At 41.1% G+C, this 19,828-nt stretch overlaps 1 protein-coding gene across 1 annotated transcript; it reads right to left on the bottom strand.

Annotated features, from left to right (window-relative positions):
• Window positions 1-1,041: 1,041 nt before the first annotated feature.
• Window positions 1,042-17,847, bottom strand: ATP6V1C1 (ATPase H+ transporting V1 subunit C1). The gene is made up of 13 exons (XM_053466725.1): window positions 17,649-17,847; window positions 11,863-12,031; window positions 11,383-11,450; window positions 9,437-9,522; window positions 7,748-7,842; window positions 5,800-5,891; window positions 4,660-4,758; window positions 4,467-4,535; window positions 3,708-3,800; window positions 3,512-3,605; window positions 3,058-3,155; window positions 2,202-2,328; window positions 1,042-1,711 (listed from the first exon to the last, which is right to left on the bottom strand). Exons 2-13 carry the CDS (start codon window positions 11,992-11,994, stop codon window positions 1,616-1,618), a joined length of 1,149 nt encoding a protein of 382 aa, XP_053322700.1. The 5' UTR covers window positions 11,995-12,031; window positions 17,649-17,847; the 3' UTR covers window positions 1,042-1,615.
• Between the last annotated feature and the right edge of the window lie 1,981 nt (window positions 17,848-19,828).

Genomic DNA, 19,828 nt, shown 5'->3' with positions numbered 1-19,828 from the left:
AGAATCTGGACACCTGACCATCCAAAACTATGGGCATTAATAGTCAGGAAGGCTTTTCACAAGATTTTGGAGTAGATCTGTGGGTAAATGCACTTGTGAGTTCAGACACTGATGTTGGACGAGAAGACCTGGCTTGTAAGCGACTTCCAATTCATCCCAAAGGTGTTCAATGAGTCTAAGGTCAGGGGCTCTGTCCAGACCACTTGAGTTCCTCCACAATAAACGTGGGCAAACCATGTCTTTACGGACCTTGCTTTGCGCCCAGGGACGCAGTCGTGCTGGAACTGGAAAGGGCCTTCCCCAAACTTTTCTCAAAGTTCAAAGTGTACAATTATTTAAAAGCATCTTTTATGCCGTAGCATTAACATAACCCTTCCCTGGAACTAATGCTGATGCTGCTTCCAGAGGCATTTTGGAGCTCTGTAGTGACACAACGGTTTGTGGGGTCTGCCGCTTCATGCCGTTTACTCCGGAACGCTTCCACTTTAGAATAATAGCAATTACACTGGAACAGGGCAGAAATATATATATTGGGAAGCTCTTGCTGTTGGACGGTGAACTTCCCTGTGCCTGGTTTTATGCTGATTACTTTGGACACGCTTTCGTACATTTCATCTGTTGTAAGTGCAATACTTTACCTTGTCCACTGAACCGAGAGATACTGTGCCATTGCTGCTGTTTTATATATTTTAGCTATGAAGAATTAAATAATCTTTTTTTGATGAGCTCATGTCCTTGGAAATGTGAGTGCATTACTTACCTGCAATACTGCTAATCCCCTATTTGCATACAGAGTTACACTATTTTTGGTCAAATATCTTTTTCCCCTATGTGGATGTGCGACCCATCTGGAAGAGTTGCAGAAATCCCACGGACTGACTATGACCGTGCTACATTTAAAGTCACAGCTCTTCAGTACTTACTGCCATTGTTAGTCTATGCAGATGCCCGTCTATGTGCTTGATTTTATACACCCCAATCATTAGGAGGGGTACCCAAAAATAAATAATTAGGTCAGTAAACAGGTCTCCACTCACACAATTATTTGCACAGGTATATTTTAATTCATCCTGTGTATACTGACAGCGCTCTAAGATCTTTATGAAACATTTAGAAAGCACGAACGTTAAATATTACACATACTTAGCATCACAACTTCACATTGAAACACCTTTTATGAACTAAATACAGTGAATGGAATGGTATAAAACGGTTACACCATAACCCCTTGTAAACAAGACCTAAACGAGCAGTGCTAACGGGGAGAATCGATGCCGATCACCATACGAATGAGGAATGAAGTTTCATATAATCCTTTGTGCCAAGTGGTCGAACAGCCGAGCTCTGCAATGCCAACCGAATGCTCAGACACTGCAGGCCTTAAATAAATCTCTTCATAAATAAACTCTTATTTGCTCAGTGGACATTTAAATACATCATTGATTAAAAGCAACAATATATTTATATATATTTGTTTTTAAAAGAAACAAGGTCTCAAAGGACAACTACGAGGGAAATCAACTCAGTAAGGGGGAATGAGAAGCAAGCACAGGGTTAATTGCGTCACTGTACTTCAAACTCATTTCTGATTGGATGATACACCTAGGGGTTTCTTTTACTTAAAATCGAGCAGGTTGCAGTCAATCTTGTAGTATACATAGGGGTAGTATTCTTGCTGGCTGAGGTTTAACCCCGGAATATCCATTGGTGCCTGGAAAGAGAAAAATGTTTACAGCACAAACAGTAAGAGCTATACTAAAAAATATACAGCTCAGCAGATGAACCATTATATGTAATACAAGAACCTTAGAATGCTGGTGGTTCTAGCACAGATATACCAGACTCTATAGACAGATAATATACATTATTGTAGTCTATATGTCCCCCCCATGTAGAATGACCAAAACCCTTCTGCCACACTGTGTACATTCTTGCCTATTCTGGTATTAATCTTACTAAAGTAAAAAAAATATTTAACAGAGGGGTCCCCTTCTTTCGATTCCAACAAGGAGAAACCAAAACTTTTTTCAAATATCAGCGGCCTTTTAAAGGATACCTAATAAATACCTAAAAATAAGCTTCGAGTTGCTGAATAAGACATCCCCTTTTCTTGATTTACGGCCAACTAATTCTTGTCGGAGATGAAACACGGCCGGGATATGATTTTGAAACTGTGCATTGTGCGGGGAGCTTTTACTCACATCAATGATGGACGCGGCACTGCTGTCCAGGTGCTTGTACAGATCGTACAGAACCTCCCTCAGTTTCTTCATGGTTTTCTTACTGGGCTGAAGCAGCATTGCTTGAAAGTTTACTGGCAAGCCATACCTAACAATACAGCAGATATATCACATGCCAAAAAAGAAACTATAATGTGAGATTTTGTGAAGCTAAAGAGTTTACAATAGGTATCAGTCATCAGCACTACACATCGCAATTATATACCGTATTTATCGGCGTATAACACGCACTTTTGATAACTAAAATAAGAAGAGAAACCCTACCTGCGTGTTATACGCCGATTAAAAATTTGCAGCCACGTCTCCCTCGCTTCCGGTCCGGGCGGGGGTGCGTGTTATACCCCGGTACGTGGTATGCGCCGATAAATACGGTAAGTCAATTCAAAAGTATCCATAAGTATTCCATTCCTTCTTCCGGATCTCATCTGACCAGACGCCTTCTTTTGAATTTATCTAAATTAATTTTATTATCTCAAATGATCTCCAGAGCCCCAGGGAGCATACTAATCACATATAAAAGTACTTATACATACACGTTGTTTAAAGTTCTACAGAGTCGTCAAGCAACACCATAGAAATCTAAAGGGACCTCTCGGGTATCATATACATTAAAGGGCAGAAAGTATCCCTTTTAGTAGAAAGAAAAGAAAAAAAAATACTAGTTAAACTTGGCAAGGACCCTCAATAAATTCACTGTATGATGGAACTTGAAGTGCAAACGGAAACATGCACAGAGCAGACAGCCAGTTAGTAAATACTGGTTATTTCATCAAGAAAAATAAATCACTTTCAGTATAGATTGTTTATATATATATACCTTAAAACAGACTCCACAAAGACCCGCAGAGCTTTCACGTGGATCCAAGCAATGAACGCTTCACTGAAATTTACTTTGAGCCATCGAACCAGAGGTCCCTGAGGACAACAGAACAATTGGAACATTTTGCTGCAATACTGATGTTTACAGACGGAAGGCAGCTCACAGCGTCTTTTATTACACGTTCAGTACGACTACATACAGTCAGGCCTTTTGAATGAGCGCAATAGAGCTCAATGGAATTACGAAAGCCTGGAAATTGTGTTCGCCCAAAGTGAAATTTGTCCCCGCTTTCCGCATTTAACATTGCTAGTAACAGCGAACCCAATGGGCACACAATGTGTAATCAGAAATGTGTGCTTGTTGTACTACCGACTGACAGTAAAGTTCGTTAACTATATTAACAAATATCAAATTACCAAAAATACCAAAAATTGCCAATACAGGTTCTTACAAATTGTTTTTTCTTGTCGGTGGAAAGCCTGTTCATTTCTTCCTTATCAGCTTTCATTTCCTCTTCATTATACTGGAAATCACGAACAACAAACCTACAGTGAAGAGGAAGGCATGTTAGTTTGTTAGTATGTTGAAAACACGCGATAGCCGCTTACTGTACACTTATCCATCCAGCGGATTTCCAATTATCTTACTTATTCTCTCTGGCTTTGTGTCGAAAGTCATCCACAGCTTTTCTGAACAAAGTCACGTTGCAGAGATAACTATCCTGGTCCTCAGACAGAACACTATTCAAAGAAAAAAAGAAATGAATAACTAAAAATTCTGTAATTTCTGTATAAGAATGTTAGAATTTAAAAATAGATAGTGTTAACAATAATAATTTAGTTAATATTAAAGAGGAAAGTTACATAGAAAACAAAAAAATAAATAATAGCTTCAGGTATGGATATGACATAGGTATGGGGGACCGCTTGTCAAGAGTTAAGAAAATTTTTTCAAAGGAAAAAATAAAACCAAAAACACAGTTTGGTACCCAGTCAATAATTTTATTTTTTAAGTAAGAAAGTAGAATTGTGCTTATTTGCACTTTACTGCAATTATTTTTTGACTGGGACTTATTAAATCAAATCTTAAATTAATTGGCCCAAGGATAAAGCTCATTAAGTTAAAAGATTTTACCATAAGACAGAAAGAGCGTCTTCAACGATGGTTGTAAACACTCAGACAAAGCTATTAAAGTAACAAACGTAAAGACTTCCTGAAATTAAACTAACACACAATAGCAGCCATGTAATATTTTGTTTAGAAGGAAACCTTTTTATAAGTTACTTGCATCTTAAAACGCATCAACAAAGATGCTTAATGTAAAGAAAGCATATATATACTTTGGGACGTAAGGCACCAAAAACCCCATGGGACTACAGGGGTTAATAATTTCTGAAGTAACTTACATGCTAGAACGTGGAACCACCATCTCGGCCAGTGTTTCGTATTGTTTAACCCAGTCATTGTAGCTTTGCCTATAGATAAAAACAATAAAGGACAAATGTATTTATGTGGATACTATAACTATTAATACATTCAACTTTGGTCTGTCTGAAAGAATATTACCTATTTAGTTGCCTATAAAACAGAACCACTTACTTTGGTACAACCACCAGAAGTGTAATCAAGTATTCGGAATCTAGTACGAAGTCTTCTTTCTTCACAATTTCAGCTAAACTTCTTGTTATTAGACTTCCTCTGCAGGGAAAGAAAACATCAGAATGAATGAATGGAAGGAAGGTTAATAATAACCGCCATAAAATGTGACTTATAAAAGCAAACAAGTATTTTCTCATTGTAGGGATGGAAAAACAGGCCAATAGAACAACCCTACAGATTTATTTATTCTTTCAATACGTTAGCTCGCTAAACGGCAACACAAAGATCTGGAGTCGTATAAGCTTTATCTTATTCTATGAATATTCACTAAAATGTATCATCTAGGACTCCATCTATAATATCAAGCAGCCACGCATATCTACTTTAGGGTATTGGAAAGGGTTAACAAGATGCCTTTGGACCAGCGTGAGTCACTTCCTCAAACAAATCACATGTGAATGAATGAAACAACCCATGAACAAGGTCAGATTTCAGGAGAAGTATATTCTACATCTCACAGCCGCCAGTCCACTGGTCTTTAGCACGCGGCTCATCAACCATCTTTAATGCGCGCTCTGGGGACTTATTCTGCCAATTACACGAATCCTACAAATTCTACCAGAGCATAAAAACACAAAACACTAAGCGCTGAGCAGCCCAGCTCTATCACACGTGATGATGACTAAGGCATTCTGGCTACCATTACGCCAAAAGGAAACAATGAAGCCATGGTTGGAAAAAAAAATATATAGAAGAAAGAAGGAAGGAAAGAAAGAAGTTTTGTACACACAATTTCAACTAACAAACATGAGAGGGGGGTGTTGTGAGAAGAAAAGCTCACTAAAATACTGTGATAAAATGTCCTTACCTGTTAGGTCTTTCAACAGCACACATGCAAACGATAAATAATAATAAGAAAAGAAAAGAGCATTTGGAACGTACGTAAAAAAAGAGAAATACAATTTTCCCCTTTATCGTGGTAGATAGGAGAACATTGCGTCAATAACCAATTAGTGGACAGTGCGGGATGTAAAAATAATGTTTTGTTATCCTGTACATTAAAAAGATCCTTGAATACTTTACTAACCACAAGAAAAAAGTGAAAATAGTGGGATAAATGTCAATAAAACGAATCCTTACGCGTTTTTCCTTTCCAGGTTCTGGAGATTTCCTTTGAGATTATTGTACGCGGAGGCTCTTGCTTTTAGATCGTTGTCAATCTGCGTAACGCCCTGCGAAGTAAGACGGAGATGGTAAGATTCAGCGCATCATAACTTTTTGTACATTTATCTCGACAATAGAATACAAAAGTAGAGCTGAAACAACGAATCGATAAAATCGATAATAATCGATAACGGAAATCATCGATAACGATTTCCGTTATCGATTAATCGAGTGATCAATTCGTTGTTGGAGCACTCGGCTCCTTTTACTTACCTCCGCGAGCGTTCCCCGCTTCTGCTACACGCTCTGCAGTCTCCGCCTTCTTTTAGCTACGTGACGGATGTGACGCGTTCCGGAGGTAAGTATTCTTCATGTCTATGTGCACGGATCGCACAGAGCCACTCGCACAGAGCGAATCGCTCTGTGCGAATGGAGCCACTCGCACAGAGCGGTTCGCTCTGTGCGAGTGGCTCCACTCGCACAGAGCGGTTCGCTCTGTGCGAGTGGCTCCACTCGCACAGAGCGGTTCGCTCTGTGCGAGTGGCTCCATTCGCACAGAGCGGTTCGCTCTGTGCGAGTGGCTCCATTCGCACAGAGCGGTTCGCTCTGTGCGAGTGGCTCCATTCGCACAGAGCGGTTCGCTCTGTGCGAGTGGCTCCATTCGCACAGAGCGGTTCGCTCTGTGCGAGTGGCTCCATTCGCACAGAGCGGTTCGCTCTGTGCGAGTGGCTCCATTCGCACAGAGCGGTTCGTGAGTGTGGGTGCAGGGCAGAGTGGGGGTGGGGGTGCAGGGCAGAGTGGGGGTGGGGGGTGCAGGGCAGGAGACTGGGTGCAGGGCAGAGTGGGGGTGGGGATGCAGGGTGTGAGTGTGGGTGCAGAGCAGAGTGGGAGACTGGGTGCAGGGCAGAGTGGGGGTGGGGATGCAGGGCAGGGTGTGAGTGTGGGTGCAGGGCAGAGTGGGTGCAGGGCAGAGTGTGAGTGTGGGGGCAGGGCAGAATGTGGGGGCAGGGCTGGGTGCAGGGCAGAGTTAGAGACTGGGTGCAGGGGCACAGTGCAAAGTGCTGGGTGCAAAGTGCCAGTGCTGGGTGCAAAGTGCCAGGGCTGGGTGCAAAGTGCTGGTGCAAAGTGCTGAATGCTGGGTGCAAAGTGCTGGATGCAAAGTGCCAGGGCTGGGGCAAAGTGCTGGGTGCAAAGTGCTGGGTGCAAAGTGCCAGGGCTGGGTGCAAAGTGCTGGGTGCAAAGTGCTGGGGCAAAGTTTCTTGAACAGTAATAGTCCACCTCTTTTCAGAATGTTTGGGGTTATTTTGTTTCATAAATATTGTGTTTGGGTTCTTGTACTTTGAAAATATTGTTTTTTATTACATCATAACAAAATAAGAATGTTAATGTAAATTTTAAGTTGTTTTTTAACATCCAGTTCATTAAATTCTTTTAAATAAACGAAAAATTTGCATATTGTTTTTTTTTATCCGATTAATCGATTAATCGAAAAAATAATCGGCCGATTAATCGATTATTAAAATAATCGTTAGTTGCAGCCCTATACAAAAGTCTTTCAAACAAAGAAAAAAAAAAAGTTTCCGCCCCCTTTGAAAAGCGGTCTCATCAAAACCAGAAGATCATTTCGTGGTTACTAATCCAATTTATATATAATTGATTCAGAGCTCCGAAGCACCATCGCAATGCGAGGGGAAGGAAAGCCCCTATTTTAGTGTTATTTTAACACATTCTTGGAACAGCCCTCCAGGGAACCGCACTTTAAAGGCTACTTTACTCGAGTGCCACTTGACCCATTTGCCCGCATTATAGTACAGGCACGAGAATCTGTAAGCGCCTAACAGAAATGAGGCACAATTACAGTGGTTTTCATCACCTGGGGTCCGAGCATAACGGCATAATTTGAATGATCTGTGAAATATCTTACTTTTGCTATTATTTCGGAAATATTCTTCAAGGACTGTTTAATTGGATACTTTGCCATATCCCACTGGAACCGTGTGATGTATGTGACCAGATCCACTGAAACAGAACGAAACGTGGCGTGAGGACGGACAGAAGATGAGCGAAGTGCACAGCATTATCTATACATGCACAAACATACATGTTATATGCATTAAAGGGACAGTTGTCCACCGACATACGGTGCATACGGTGGCTGGAGTGTCGCAGATTAACACAAAACTTAAAGTGTTTTACGTCATTAACGATTCCAAAAGTCTGAGATGGACTTTATTCACATGTAATAAAAGAAAACAAAGGTTCTGATGCAGACTATGCATTAAACAAAGAATATACCACACCAACCAGCATGGGTTTCCCTGTGACAAAAATAGTTAAAGAGCTGAGTTCACAAGCCTAATAGATTAGGTCTAGAAACAGCCCAGCCACAGGACACCTCTACAAAACTCAAACCATTTAAAACATGGAACAACCTGCAAATCTGAAGCTTGGACAGTCATGCCCACATCTCCTCAGGGATAAGTGAAGGAAACTGCTTAACGATCCTGTCTCAAGCATAAAAGTCCTGGTACAACCATATAGATCAATAGAATAGGACCCCATATAGTCAGAAGCCAGATCTAGAAATCTAGGAGCGACTCGGCCGCTGGGATTTATCATGTCCTGCCCTAGCAGAAGGGTTTCAGGAATGCTTCATGTTGATGGCATTAGGAAAAGGGAACAGTCATGCCAAACGTTTAACTATTTATTTGAAAACAACAGTAACAGACATAGAAACCATCTTCTCAGACACACACTTGGAAATGTTTGTAAATGAGTAAGACGTTCGGACCCGTATCAACTTGAATTGTCATTTTTATTGCCAGGCTGACAGACGTGGGGACTCGGCACCCTGTGGGTGACTGCCATATGCGTTTCGCATCCAACACCCGCGCTTAGTCATAGGCCAATGTTACAGGTCTGAACCTCGTTTACCATACATGTTACTGGGGGAAGGAGTGCCACACTGACATATATACCATATACCGTATTTCCCCATGTATAAGACGCACCTTTTTTAGAAAAAATTGGGGTCTAAAAATTGGGTGCGTCTTATACAGTGGTGGTAGTTTAAAAAAAAAAAAAATCTTACTGCTGCTTACCTTCATCGGCCGCAGCTGCACAGGAACCCGGTGGAGTCACGTGAATGCACATCGCATCCACATGACTCCGCTCAGTTCCTGTTCCTGCGCAGCCGCGTCGAGCAAGGCAGAGGGGAAACATGGGCCCCCACGGAAGTCGGCGAGCGGCAGCAGAAGATCGGCAGTTCAGGTAAGGTTGGGGAGTAAATTGTATGTATGTATGTATGTATGTATGTATGTATGCATGCATGCATGCATGCTAGCATGGATCCGTGTGTAGGAGGCACAGGGAGGCTGAAAGTGAGGTGCATGGACTGGCTGCCTGGGCATGATAGGAGTGTGATTGCTAACAGTTGCTAGCAGCCAACATCAATCACACTCATATCATGCCCAGGCAGCCAGTACAATAACTACAAAAACCAAAAACAGGGGTGCTTCTTATACAAGGGAGCGTCCTATACTTGGGGAAATACGGTATACCATGCAAGAACATATATATAATAGTACAAGGGCTTTAAATATTTGTATCTTACCTCCACTGGCCAATAGGTTTTCCTGCACTTTATCTCTGCTATCCTCCAAGACATCAGCCATATATTGCGCAACCTTCTTCACCGTTCTAGGGAAAAGGAGAAACAGTTATTATAATAAAAGTAAAATAAAGACCAAATTAAGATTTATGAGCTGTATACTTAGAAAATGCTTAGGTACCTTTAAGAGGGGGAAAAATTGTTATGCTTAAATGTATAAACTGAATGAGGACAAATTATAAAAAAAGTGACTTCCAGGTCAAAGTTGAAGACATCTTTACTTGTATAAATCCTAAAACCTATAGAAACGCCTGTAGTAATTTACTACAAATTAATGGCCGATCACAACATGACAAATTATTATTAAACACCGTTTTGGCCGTTTGCATAAAGAAAAGCAAATAAAGCTGAACAACGTAACAGTGACTATTAGTATCAGATAGAAACAGAACCCTTCTAGTAAACACTTCTAGAGACTTACATCCTCAAACATGTATAGAGAACAGCTCCGGCAACAAAGCATTCCATGCGGAACAATCCAGCCAGTGGAACGTTCCTACTGATTCATCCATGTCTTTATGAATACAGTCAACTGAAGCTTGTGCCGACGGGCCGGCACCTCGCTAAGCTAACCATGGAAGAAGTCGGGTACGAGAAGCTATCAGGACATGTTCCAGCATCATCAAGTAGCTCAGATTGCTCAGATTTCAACATTAGCTTGCTATAGAAGCGTGTGCAAGTCTTATCTTTACATTAGAAATAACAGCCCATTTAGAAATGTCTTAACACAATTTGTTGCAGAATAAACAGGACCACGAGGTATGGTCAACATAAGTTTAAAGGAGATCTGTAAACAGCACTGAGCTCACTATCAGTATTCAACAATTACTGACATTCTCGGGTTAAGAAACTGTAAAAGGTCAGGAAACACGGTATATATTGTGTTAATAAAACCGCCACCAGCTTCCGGTTACTGTAGAAAGAGAAATACATTATTTTGCTTATTTAATGTATGGAAATGTATTATTGTGTTACATTGCAGAAAGGACAGACTGTTTTCTAGGTTGTATAGTTTGTGAATACCTAATCGTTTTATTACCACGCAGGGTACACGTTCTAGGCCTCCGGCAAATTCCTGGCACGTTTCACAGCTACGTGTTCAGTATCTTAAGTGAACATGTGATAAAATCCGCATGGTAAGTTACGCTCCTAAGCAGATTTATCTCATGTAAACAACTGAAAAAATATATCACTTTTCATAAACACATTTATTTAGAACTAGTTCTTGTTACTATATTACCGTATTATTAGCCTTTAGAGATTACTATATTGGGGGAATGTAAGCATGTATGGAAAATAAAGTTTGAGGCAAACAAAACAAAACAAAAAACACTAAAATAATAATAAAAAATACTAGATGGGCCAAATAACGCACACAGCATGCATTTACCAAAACATATTAGACATCGGTGTTGAGTATTCACCACTAGCCTGCTTTGTTATGACTATACTAGGATACCACCTGTCGCTAACCAGGTCATCCTCTTCCGTATGAACACTACTGCCAAGCAAGCATTTTTGGAGACAAGATACTCTGGACATTGATAGAACCCCTTCAAAGTAGCTTCCATTCCCTCACTGATACTTAATATTAGGCTTTCCTTCCACAAGTGGCTGTTACAATGAGTTTCTGGGAGGTATAGCCGTTTGCTCTTTTCCCCACCTTGCTGGGGCAATATCTGGCAATGGGTGCAGTTCCCCTTTACTGGGTATGTCTATCAGAGGGCCAAGGTGACGTGCATACCTTTTAAAATGAATGTACAGGTCCTGGTATTTCCTATTTAAACCATATCCGACGTTCTAGCAGATAACTCTCTGGAACAAACGGGCTTCTCTATGTAAAGATTGCATGCCACTCAATAAAAGGGTCTTTAATGGGGGACACTTACCCCTCTACAAACGCATCCAGTTTCGCTAGCTCATCGGAGAGGCCAACCAGCACATCCAGCGTGCCAACCTACAGACATTACAAAGCGACACGTTACACACATTGTTACATACCATGTAATTTTAAAACATAGCATCACGTCAGTCTCTTCCCCGGGACAGCTTGCGCAGCTGTGTTTGTTTCCAGCTTTCCCTCTGATCCCCTCCTGCAATCCTTAATATCTGCCCCTCAGTGCATCGATCTGCTGCTACTGTTCAAATGCACGTTGGTATTTGTACAATTTAGCTTATAGGTAGTCAATAAGACCCCGCAGGATCTATGGAGACTATATAAACAGTAACTGTTTCAGTGCCGGGCAGCAGCATGTCTCTGTGGAGTATTATGTCCCCGTCCTGAAGCTCGGCATATAAAACTAGAACGAGTGGACCGCGTTGGACGTCTGTGTGTTGTGTAGCGTCAGACTGTGTACAGACACACTCACCTTTAAGTCAGGTATGTTGAACTTGGAATTGGTGGACAGGTTGTTATTCTTTGTGGTGGCTGCCATTAGTTTTTCCCATGTTTGTTGGCAAGTTTTCTCCCCGGGGGCAGAAATCAACCAGAATTCAGTCATGATTACAAATATCGCGTGTTAGTTGCAGATTTGTTTTCTATAAAAAAAAGAAAAAAAAAAGATAAAATAAAATTAGTCTCGCTGATTCGGTTTATATCATTTATGTGGTTTGTACTATTAACAGCCAAGAGTAAAAACCGTCTCCAACAGCTTCTCTTACAAACGCTTGGATTTTGATCAATCGGAGAACACGGCGACACCAGCCAGAGACCATTGTGTGAACTTTAATGATTAATGCCAAACGCTTGCTGTGCTAAACCATAGTAATGTGACACTTCTGCTAATTAACAAAAGGGGTCATTAAATATGCGTTTAAATCCCGCGCTACGGCATACACGGTTAGGCAACCTGCATCTCCCCGGCTGGGTTTAAAGGGGGGCTCGAGCCGGCGCACAGACACAGGCGAGGCGGATGAATGATCCACAATCCGATATCAGCGAATACCCCCCCCATCGTTACGGTATTTAATGCTCAAAGGGAAGCATCTTCTGTGGGATTTCCTCTTTAAGGACAGCGTGATGGTTACAGGTGACGTACTTTAGCCTGTTTGCCTGGAATAACACATCAGAGATAAGACATGTGGAGATATAAAGCTGCTCTTGCATCACACTGGAGGTGCGGATTTTCTCCCCAACGCATTCTCCGCAGGCACCAGAACCATCACTCTTTACTAATTTGCCTTCCAATAATACTCTGTAGGTCAGCAGCAGCCCTGGACCCGCAAACACTGCAGGCAGGGATCCGTTGAGCTCCTCGCGCGCATGCAAGAAATTCCCAACTATTTAGGTGACTTTTTCATGTTTTTGCAGCACATGCAATAAAGTACGCACAGAGCATGTTACTCTTCATTCTTCACGGGGCCATCAGTAAACGGTTCCTTTAAGGTCAGTGCCATTGTGCAAACGTTTCCCCTTCATACAGGTAAGGTGCGAGAAAAAGTATAACGTCTCAAAACAAAGCAAGCACTCGGCGCATACCTAGCAAATTGTTGCTTTGTTTTGTGTATTTATTGGTCATCATTATTCTAGCAGCAACCCCGGAATCTGAATGTGTATGCCTTTTATCCTTTTTAGGTTGTGGCTCCCCTCTCTGCATATCGTATTTGCTCGATTATAAGATGTTTTTTTTTCCCCCAGAGCAAATAGAGAAAAATAACCTTCATCTTTTATGCGAAGTCATTTTATAATCTGACCTCAAATAGAGGTCTGACTACAAGACTAAGATTCAGATCCCCCACAGCGCTACAGGGAACCTGGATCCTCCTCTCTGGCAGCCGATGGATGTCTGCGTGCAACCTCTGATGCTACCCGGAACTACCACCGGGGCTTCTATGACGGAGCGCCTGCGTGACGTGACCTTCGGTTGCTCAGTCATAGAAGCCCCGGGGGAAGTGCCAGGCAGCAGCAGAGGTTGTCTACACACATTGCGCAGGCGTTCACCGGCTGCCCCCACTAGACACCAGGGAGTCTGAAGCACGGGGGACACGTCTGGGGATGCATTGGTAAGTGGTCCGAGTGGCATATCTGGGGCAGATGTGCAAATAAAAAGAAATAAAAACAGTGCATTTTTCTCAATCGTAGATTTTATTAAATATGAAAAATATATATATAATTTAAGAAAGGGTGTCAAAGGAAGTTGTAGGCAACTGAGCCAGGATAAAAAAATTAGTTAACCAAACAATTAACATAGTACCAATCAGGAATGTGTTAAAAATCAGATGACCTTGAAGAATGGGCAATCACAGCTAGGGATTAAAATTTAACTGATGGTCTTGCCTATAAATGTCTTCTTTATGCAAACATACAAGAAAAACGAGTATAGCCTAATGTCCATAACACCCATACTATAGAAAAATGCACATTAAAATACTCTGAGTAACCCGGAGCCTCTCAGAGTGCTTCAATATGCATGGAGCCCTGCTTGCTGATCACAGTGTAATCAGCACAAGCAGATCTGGAGGAGGAGATGTAGAAAAATAGCTTTTCCACCTTTAAAAAAAAATGAAGGGGAAAAAATTAAATATCAATAAACAATTGCTTGGAACCCCAGTGATGGACGCCACTTTAATTTAATTTATTTTATATATATATATATATATATATATATATATATATATATATATATATATATATATATATATATATATATATATATATAAAACTCACTACCCCAAACCCCTTAAGTCAACACTATTATAAAAAACAACATGCAATACAGGGTAATATGTAAAGCATGGATGTGGCCCTCTGGAACAAACAATATGTATGCGGGGTATAACTAATCAGGAGATGTTGAGGAACATAAACTGGGTCATTGTTCAACCGTGATACTTACTGTATAGAAGAAAATTTAAGATTTCACCTTCAAACACTTATCAGATGAGTTGGGGGTACAGAAAAATCACATTAATGACTTCATCTACAAGCTGACGCGATAGAACCATTAACAGCACAAGCTTCATTTTAGCGGCTGGATGCGCCCGGACCACATGCTATGTGAGCATAAACGCGTAGCGTACGGCTGCGCATATCCAGCCGTCCAACAAACAGGTACCCTTACATCTTTCTATCATGGGATGTGAATAGGAAATTAGCACGAAATGTCGTGGCTATGCCCTTAAAGGATGTCAATGGCAAAAAAAATCACAATAAGTAAGAAAGAAAATATTAAAAGGGGAAATGTCACCTTTACAGCTGTCAACATAAGGAAATTAATCACAATATTTTGCCCTTCTAGTTTTTTAATTAGAGTAATGATTTTTGAGACTAAAGGATGGTGGAACACGTTAGGCATAAAAAGAATTAAGAGTGCTGAGAACAGGACATTATGATGATTGATATAGAGAAAGAGTACGTTCATACATCCTTTAGATTATAAGGTCCAATGGTCAGAGCCCTGCATGCATTCTCTATTTGCCTATTTGTTTTATTGACTGAATGGTGCTATATAAAGATTATGTTCTATAAACTACCGTATTTGCTCGATTATAAGACGACCCTGATTATAAGACGACCCCCCAAAATCTGAATATTAACTTAGGAAAAAAAGAAAAAGCCTGAATATAAGACGACCCTAAAGGAAAAAAGTTTTACCAGTAAATGATAATTCATGTAAACTATTTTTTTTAATAAAAGCTATGATTGAGAAAAATATTTTTTTTTTGTTTTTATTTCTTGTATTTTCCAACCTGTCCCCCAGTTACGCACATCTGCCCCCAGGCTTGCCACACCAATATGGCACTGTGGCCCATGATATGCCTTTTAACCCTCTATATGCCACTGTGCCCCATGGTATGCCTTTTGACCCCTATGTGCCACTCTGCCTCCAGAAATGCCTTATACCCCTATATCCCATTCTGGCATTTAGGGGGTTAAAATGCATATTATGGGGCAGAGTGGCATATAGGGAGGTATAAGGCATTCCAGGAGGCAGAGTGGCATTAAGGGAGTTAAAAGGCATTATATAGAGCACTCTGCCTCCAGAAATGCCTTATACCCCTATATGCCACTCTGGCATTTAGGGGGTTAAAAGGCATATTATGGGGCAGAGTGGCATATAGGGAGGTATAAGGCATTTCAGGAGGCAGAGTGCTCTATTAAATGCCCCCTTAACGCCACTCTGCCTCCTGAAATGCATTATACCTCCCTATATGCCACTCTGCCCCATAATATGCCTTTTAACCCCCTAAGTGCCAGAGTGGCATATAGGGGTGTAAGGCATTCCAGAAATGCCCTATACACACACACACACACACACACACACACATCCAATTTCCTGCTGTATTGCCGGGGCAGCGGGTTGACGTCTCATTCCGCGGCAGCCGGAAGGAGGTGGAGTTGGCAGCGGGGGTTTGTATGCGTCCGTCACAAATACCTTCCCCGGCTGTCAGAGATCAGGAACTCTTGAACTCTGATCTCTGACAGTCGGGGAAGGTATTTGCGACGGACGCATACAAACCCCCGCTGCCAACTCCACCTCCGGAAGCACCGGTAAGTGTGTGTGTGTGTGTGGGGGGGGGGCGACGACAGGAGGATCCAGGTCCCCTGCAGCGGTGCGGGGGATCTGGATCTTAGTCTCCTAATCAGACCTCTATTTGAGGTCTGATTAGAAGACGACCCCGATTATAAGACGAGGGGTATTTTTCAGAGCATTTGCTCTGAAAAAAACCTCGTCTTATAATCGAGCAAATACGGTATAAGGTTTGGGACATAAAACGCCATAGATGGCTTTTGGGTGGTTATCTTATTTCAATATGTTCCCCTTTAACTTAACAGACCAACTTCCTGTTAAAAAGTGCAGCAATGGCGGCCTAGCTAATAAGAATAAGGTATGATTACTAATGAAGAAGCCCATTGTCCTCTCTTGCATATGAGCGCTGGGAGAATAAAGCACTACAATGACTTACTGTTATATTAAACAGCTGGAATGTGGCTTTATCAACAGGGTCTCCTAAACAATAATTATACAGCCAGCTAAAAGACGACTACACGAGAAAAACGTTCCAAATAGGATTAAAATATCATGACCCAAGTGCGGCTTATTACACTTGTCATCGTGGAAAAATTAAATAAGGCTAGATCACAAACACGTAGATTAAAAGATGGTTCTTCATTCCAATGACCATGTGAAGCAAACTCTACCAACACTGCGGGATTGACAATATTATTTGTAGTTTTATGTTAAAGGATACACTTTTGAGCCACATTTACATTCAGATCAAAGGATTCACCCAGAAGAAAAATAAAAGGGGGGGGGAATCATCTTGAATTTATACTTGATTTCAGGTGAGCGTATGTAAAAGGGGAACAATAAGGGTTTTCAGAGGAAGAATACCTTGAGATTTCTCTCATTTTCAAGTATACAGATGAAATAAAAGTAAACAATAATAGACACAAACAAAATAAATAGGAATCAGTAAATAATGAAACCTGTAAAGTTTGGAACCACTTAGTGGCATTGGATGCAAATACCCTGCATATTAAGGTTATATAATGTGTTTAGAACATAAGGAGCTTGTAGAATTTGCATGCGATCCTTGCATTTCATTCCAGGCCATGCAGAATCTTGTAATACCTTTTTATTGGACTAAAAGTATTTAAAATAATAGACGAACTTTTCAAAAGCATTGACTTGATAAAGAGAGGACTCCCGAAAGCTTGTCTATTATTTTAAATACCGTTAGTCCAATAAAAAAAAGGTATTACGAGATTCTGCAACATTCTGTTTTTCTGCATTCTTATACACTGGACTAATACGGCTACCCCAAACTACAGTTCCAGGCCATGAAATCCTGTAACGACGGTGCAGGTAAAGGAAGGCTGGGAGATCTGATTTCTGCTATATCAGAAACTAATGAATGAATCCCACAACCAAAGCAATAAACCACACCAAATTTATAGATTACCATGGCAACGAGAAATAAAATCCCTCAATCTCCATTCATATTATGACATTTTGTCGGGTATCTTAAGCCTAATTTATGACAGCACAGCCTTTACGATGTCAAACGAGAACGGCATATTCTATCTATATAAACACGAAAAATGATTCCCATAGAATAACCCAGGTCCAAAGCCCAGTGTTCGGCCTAAACAAACGCGTTACAGAGATTAGCATTGGTACGTGACGGTATCCGCCAGCGCGCGTATACTCACAGGCAGAATGGACGGCCAGGGCCCGGTCTTGGCACAGTGTAGCAGCTCCGGTAGCAGTGTGTCTCCTTCCCACCACTCTCAGCCAAATCACTTGCTGATATGACCGGGTTCGGTGACAGAAGAAGGGTCGGCCGATTTAGAACACCTCCGCCATCCTCACACATACACACTCGGTCACGTGAACCTGTCAGCTGACAGCCGAGCACCCCCCCCCATGGGCCGGAATCGTAAGAGGAAGAGGCGGAGCATGTGGAAGAACGTCTGGAACGAGTTCGAAACACAAGAGACATAATACATGAGTATATACATTACCCTACATGAAAGTTATGTGAGAGTTGCGAGACATGAAGACTCCAGCAGCTGTTTTTTTTATCACGTAATTACTAATTATCATTGAACACTGATTACAGTACTTGAGCCATACACATGTAGCAACATTTCAAGTGACAGCTCTGTGTGGTGTTTAGAACTAGGCTATAGGCTATAGTCGCAATTGCTAAAGTTCCTTTTTTATTTTTGCGTAGAGCGTGCTTACGTCACGGTGGCTTGCGTCAGGGGGTGGTTATATAAGGCTGTCTGTCACATGTCATTGTTCTGCATTTTGACGTTACGCGTAGGATTTGCGGTGGTTTATAGGCCAGTGCCCGGGGTCCTGAGTCACAGGGGCTTCACCATGGGGTTCTTTTCTAGCCTTATGGGAATGTGTCGTGTTACCAGGACGCATGTATTTCACATATTGCTGACTTGCACATATAAAGTGCTCCACCTGCAGTAGGTGTGATGTATAACCTCACAGAGGGGTATCAGTTACTCAGTTATGTATCACACATATTGAAGGGCAGTGTGTATTAGAGCGTCCAGATGGCTGTTTTAACATCTCTGCGCTGCTCGTGTTTAGTTGTAGCTTTCTTCTTTCTCGTTTGCTGAACCCACACAAGTTATATATAGTTTTTTTCAGGACAAGAAGGACTTTCTTTAGATACAATTATTGTATCATATTATTTACTATAAAAAAAGTATAATACATTGTGAAAAATTTAGGAAAAAAATCTTTTACTCTATAAAAGCTAATGAAAAAACCTGCTTAATAGATTCTACTATTTGTCCTGAGTTTAGAAATACCCTATGTTTTTTTTTGTGTGCAAGTTATTGGGCAATAAGTACAAGTAGCGTTTTGCTATTTAAAACCATTTTTTCCAAATCTGTTAATTCCTCCCACATGTGCTATTTTGGGCATCTTTGAATTTGGCCAATGCGATTTACCCCATCAAACCATATATTTTTGAAGACTAGACCCGGCAGGGTATTTCAAATGCTGCTATTTAAACTCTTTCCATGCACTAATTCTACCACCAGCCTTTGTCAAAGTTAGCAGTAGTATTTTATGTGTATTTTTCCCACACATGTTATACTTTAGGTATGAATTTACAGCTCCTCGTATATGTCACCGTCACACAACAAACCCTTATGTGTTTCATCAACACAGTACAGTGATACCCCACATGCATGGGTTTGCCTGGTTGTTTGGGGCAAAAGGGCCAAATTTGGAGCATGTTGAACTTTGACTTTTGGTAATCCACTGCCCATGCCCTATTTAGTACATCTTTGAGACTGGCCAATTCATTTGTTTCAAGATAAAGTGCTAATTTTAGGACTTGCTCATAATTTTTTTTATATATATATATTTTTAATATATTTTATATTTTTTGCCTTCTTTTTTAAATTGGAAGGTTCCCCTGATGGTGACTTCAGTGGAAGTTATTTTTACATGTTATGATTTTTTTAATATATGTTTTTAAACTATTTTTATGTATTTTTTTCTTATTTTTTCCCATTTATTTTACTAATCACATTGTGATTAGAAAGCTGGACTTCATTGACTTGTATCAACTCCAGTACCTGTATTCAACCTGCAAGGGGAGCCAGAGTTCTCAGGAGGGTCCTCTTGGAAACTTTTTTACCGCCATCTTGCGAGTGGCAAAATCCCGCAGTGGTGGCTATGTCCTGGGGTGGGTGTTCGGTGTTACGGAATGCCTTGCTATCGAGGCATTTCAGTGAAACCATTGAAGCTCCTAAACGCTTTTAAAACCGGGCGTCTGGCGGACGTTGACGCCTCAGGGAGGGGCCAGACATGGCCGAGAGTGTTGCTGAATGCCTCGGCATTTAAAGCCATGACGGTC

This window comes from Spea bombifrons, chromosome 5 (assembly GCF_027358695.1).
Source record: "Spea bombifrons isolate aSpeBom1 chromosome 5, aSpeBom1.2.pri, whole genome shotgun sequence".
NCBI lineage: Eukaryota > Metazoa > Chordata > Amphibia > Anura > Pelobatidae > Spea > Spea bombifrons.
The sequence above is the reverse complement of the archived record's forward strand: the minus strand, read 5'-3'. Positions and strand labels throughout refer to the sequence as shown.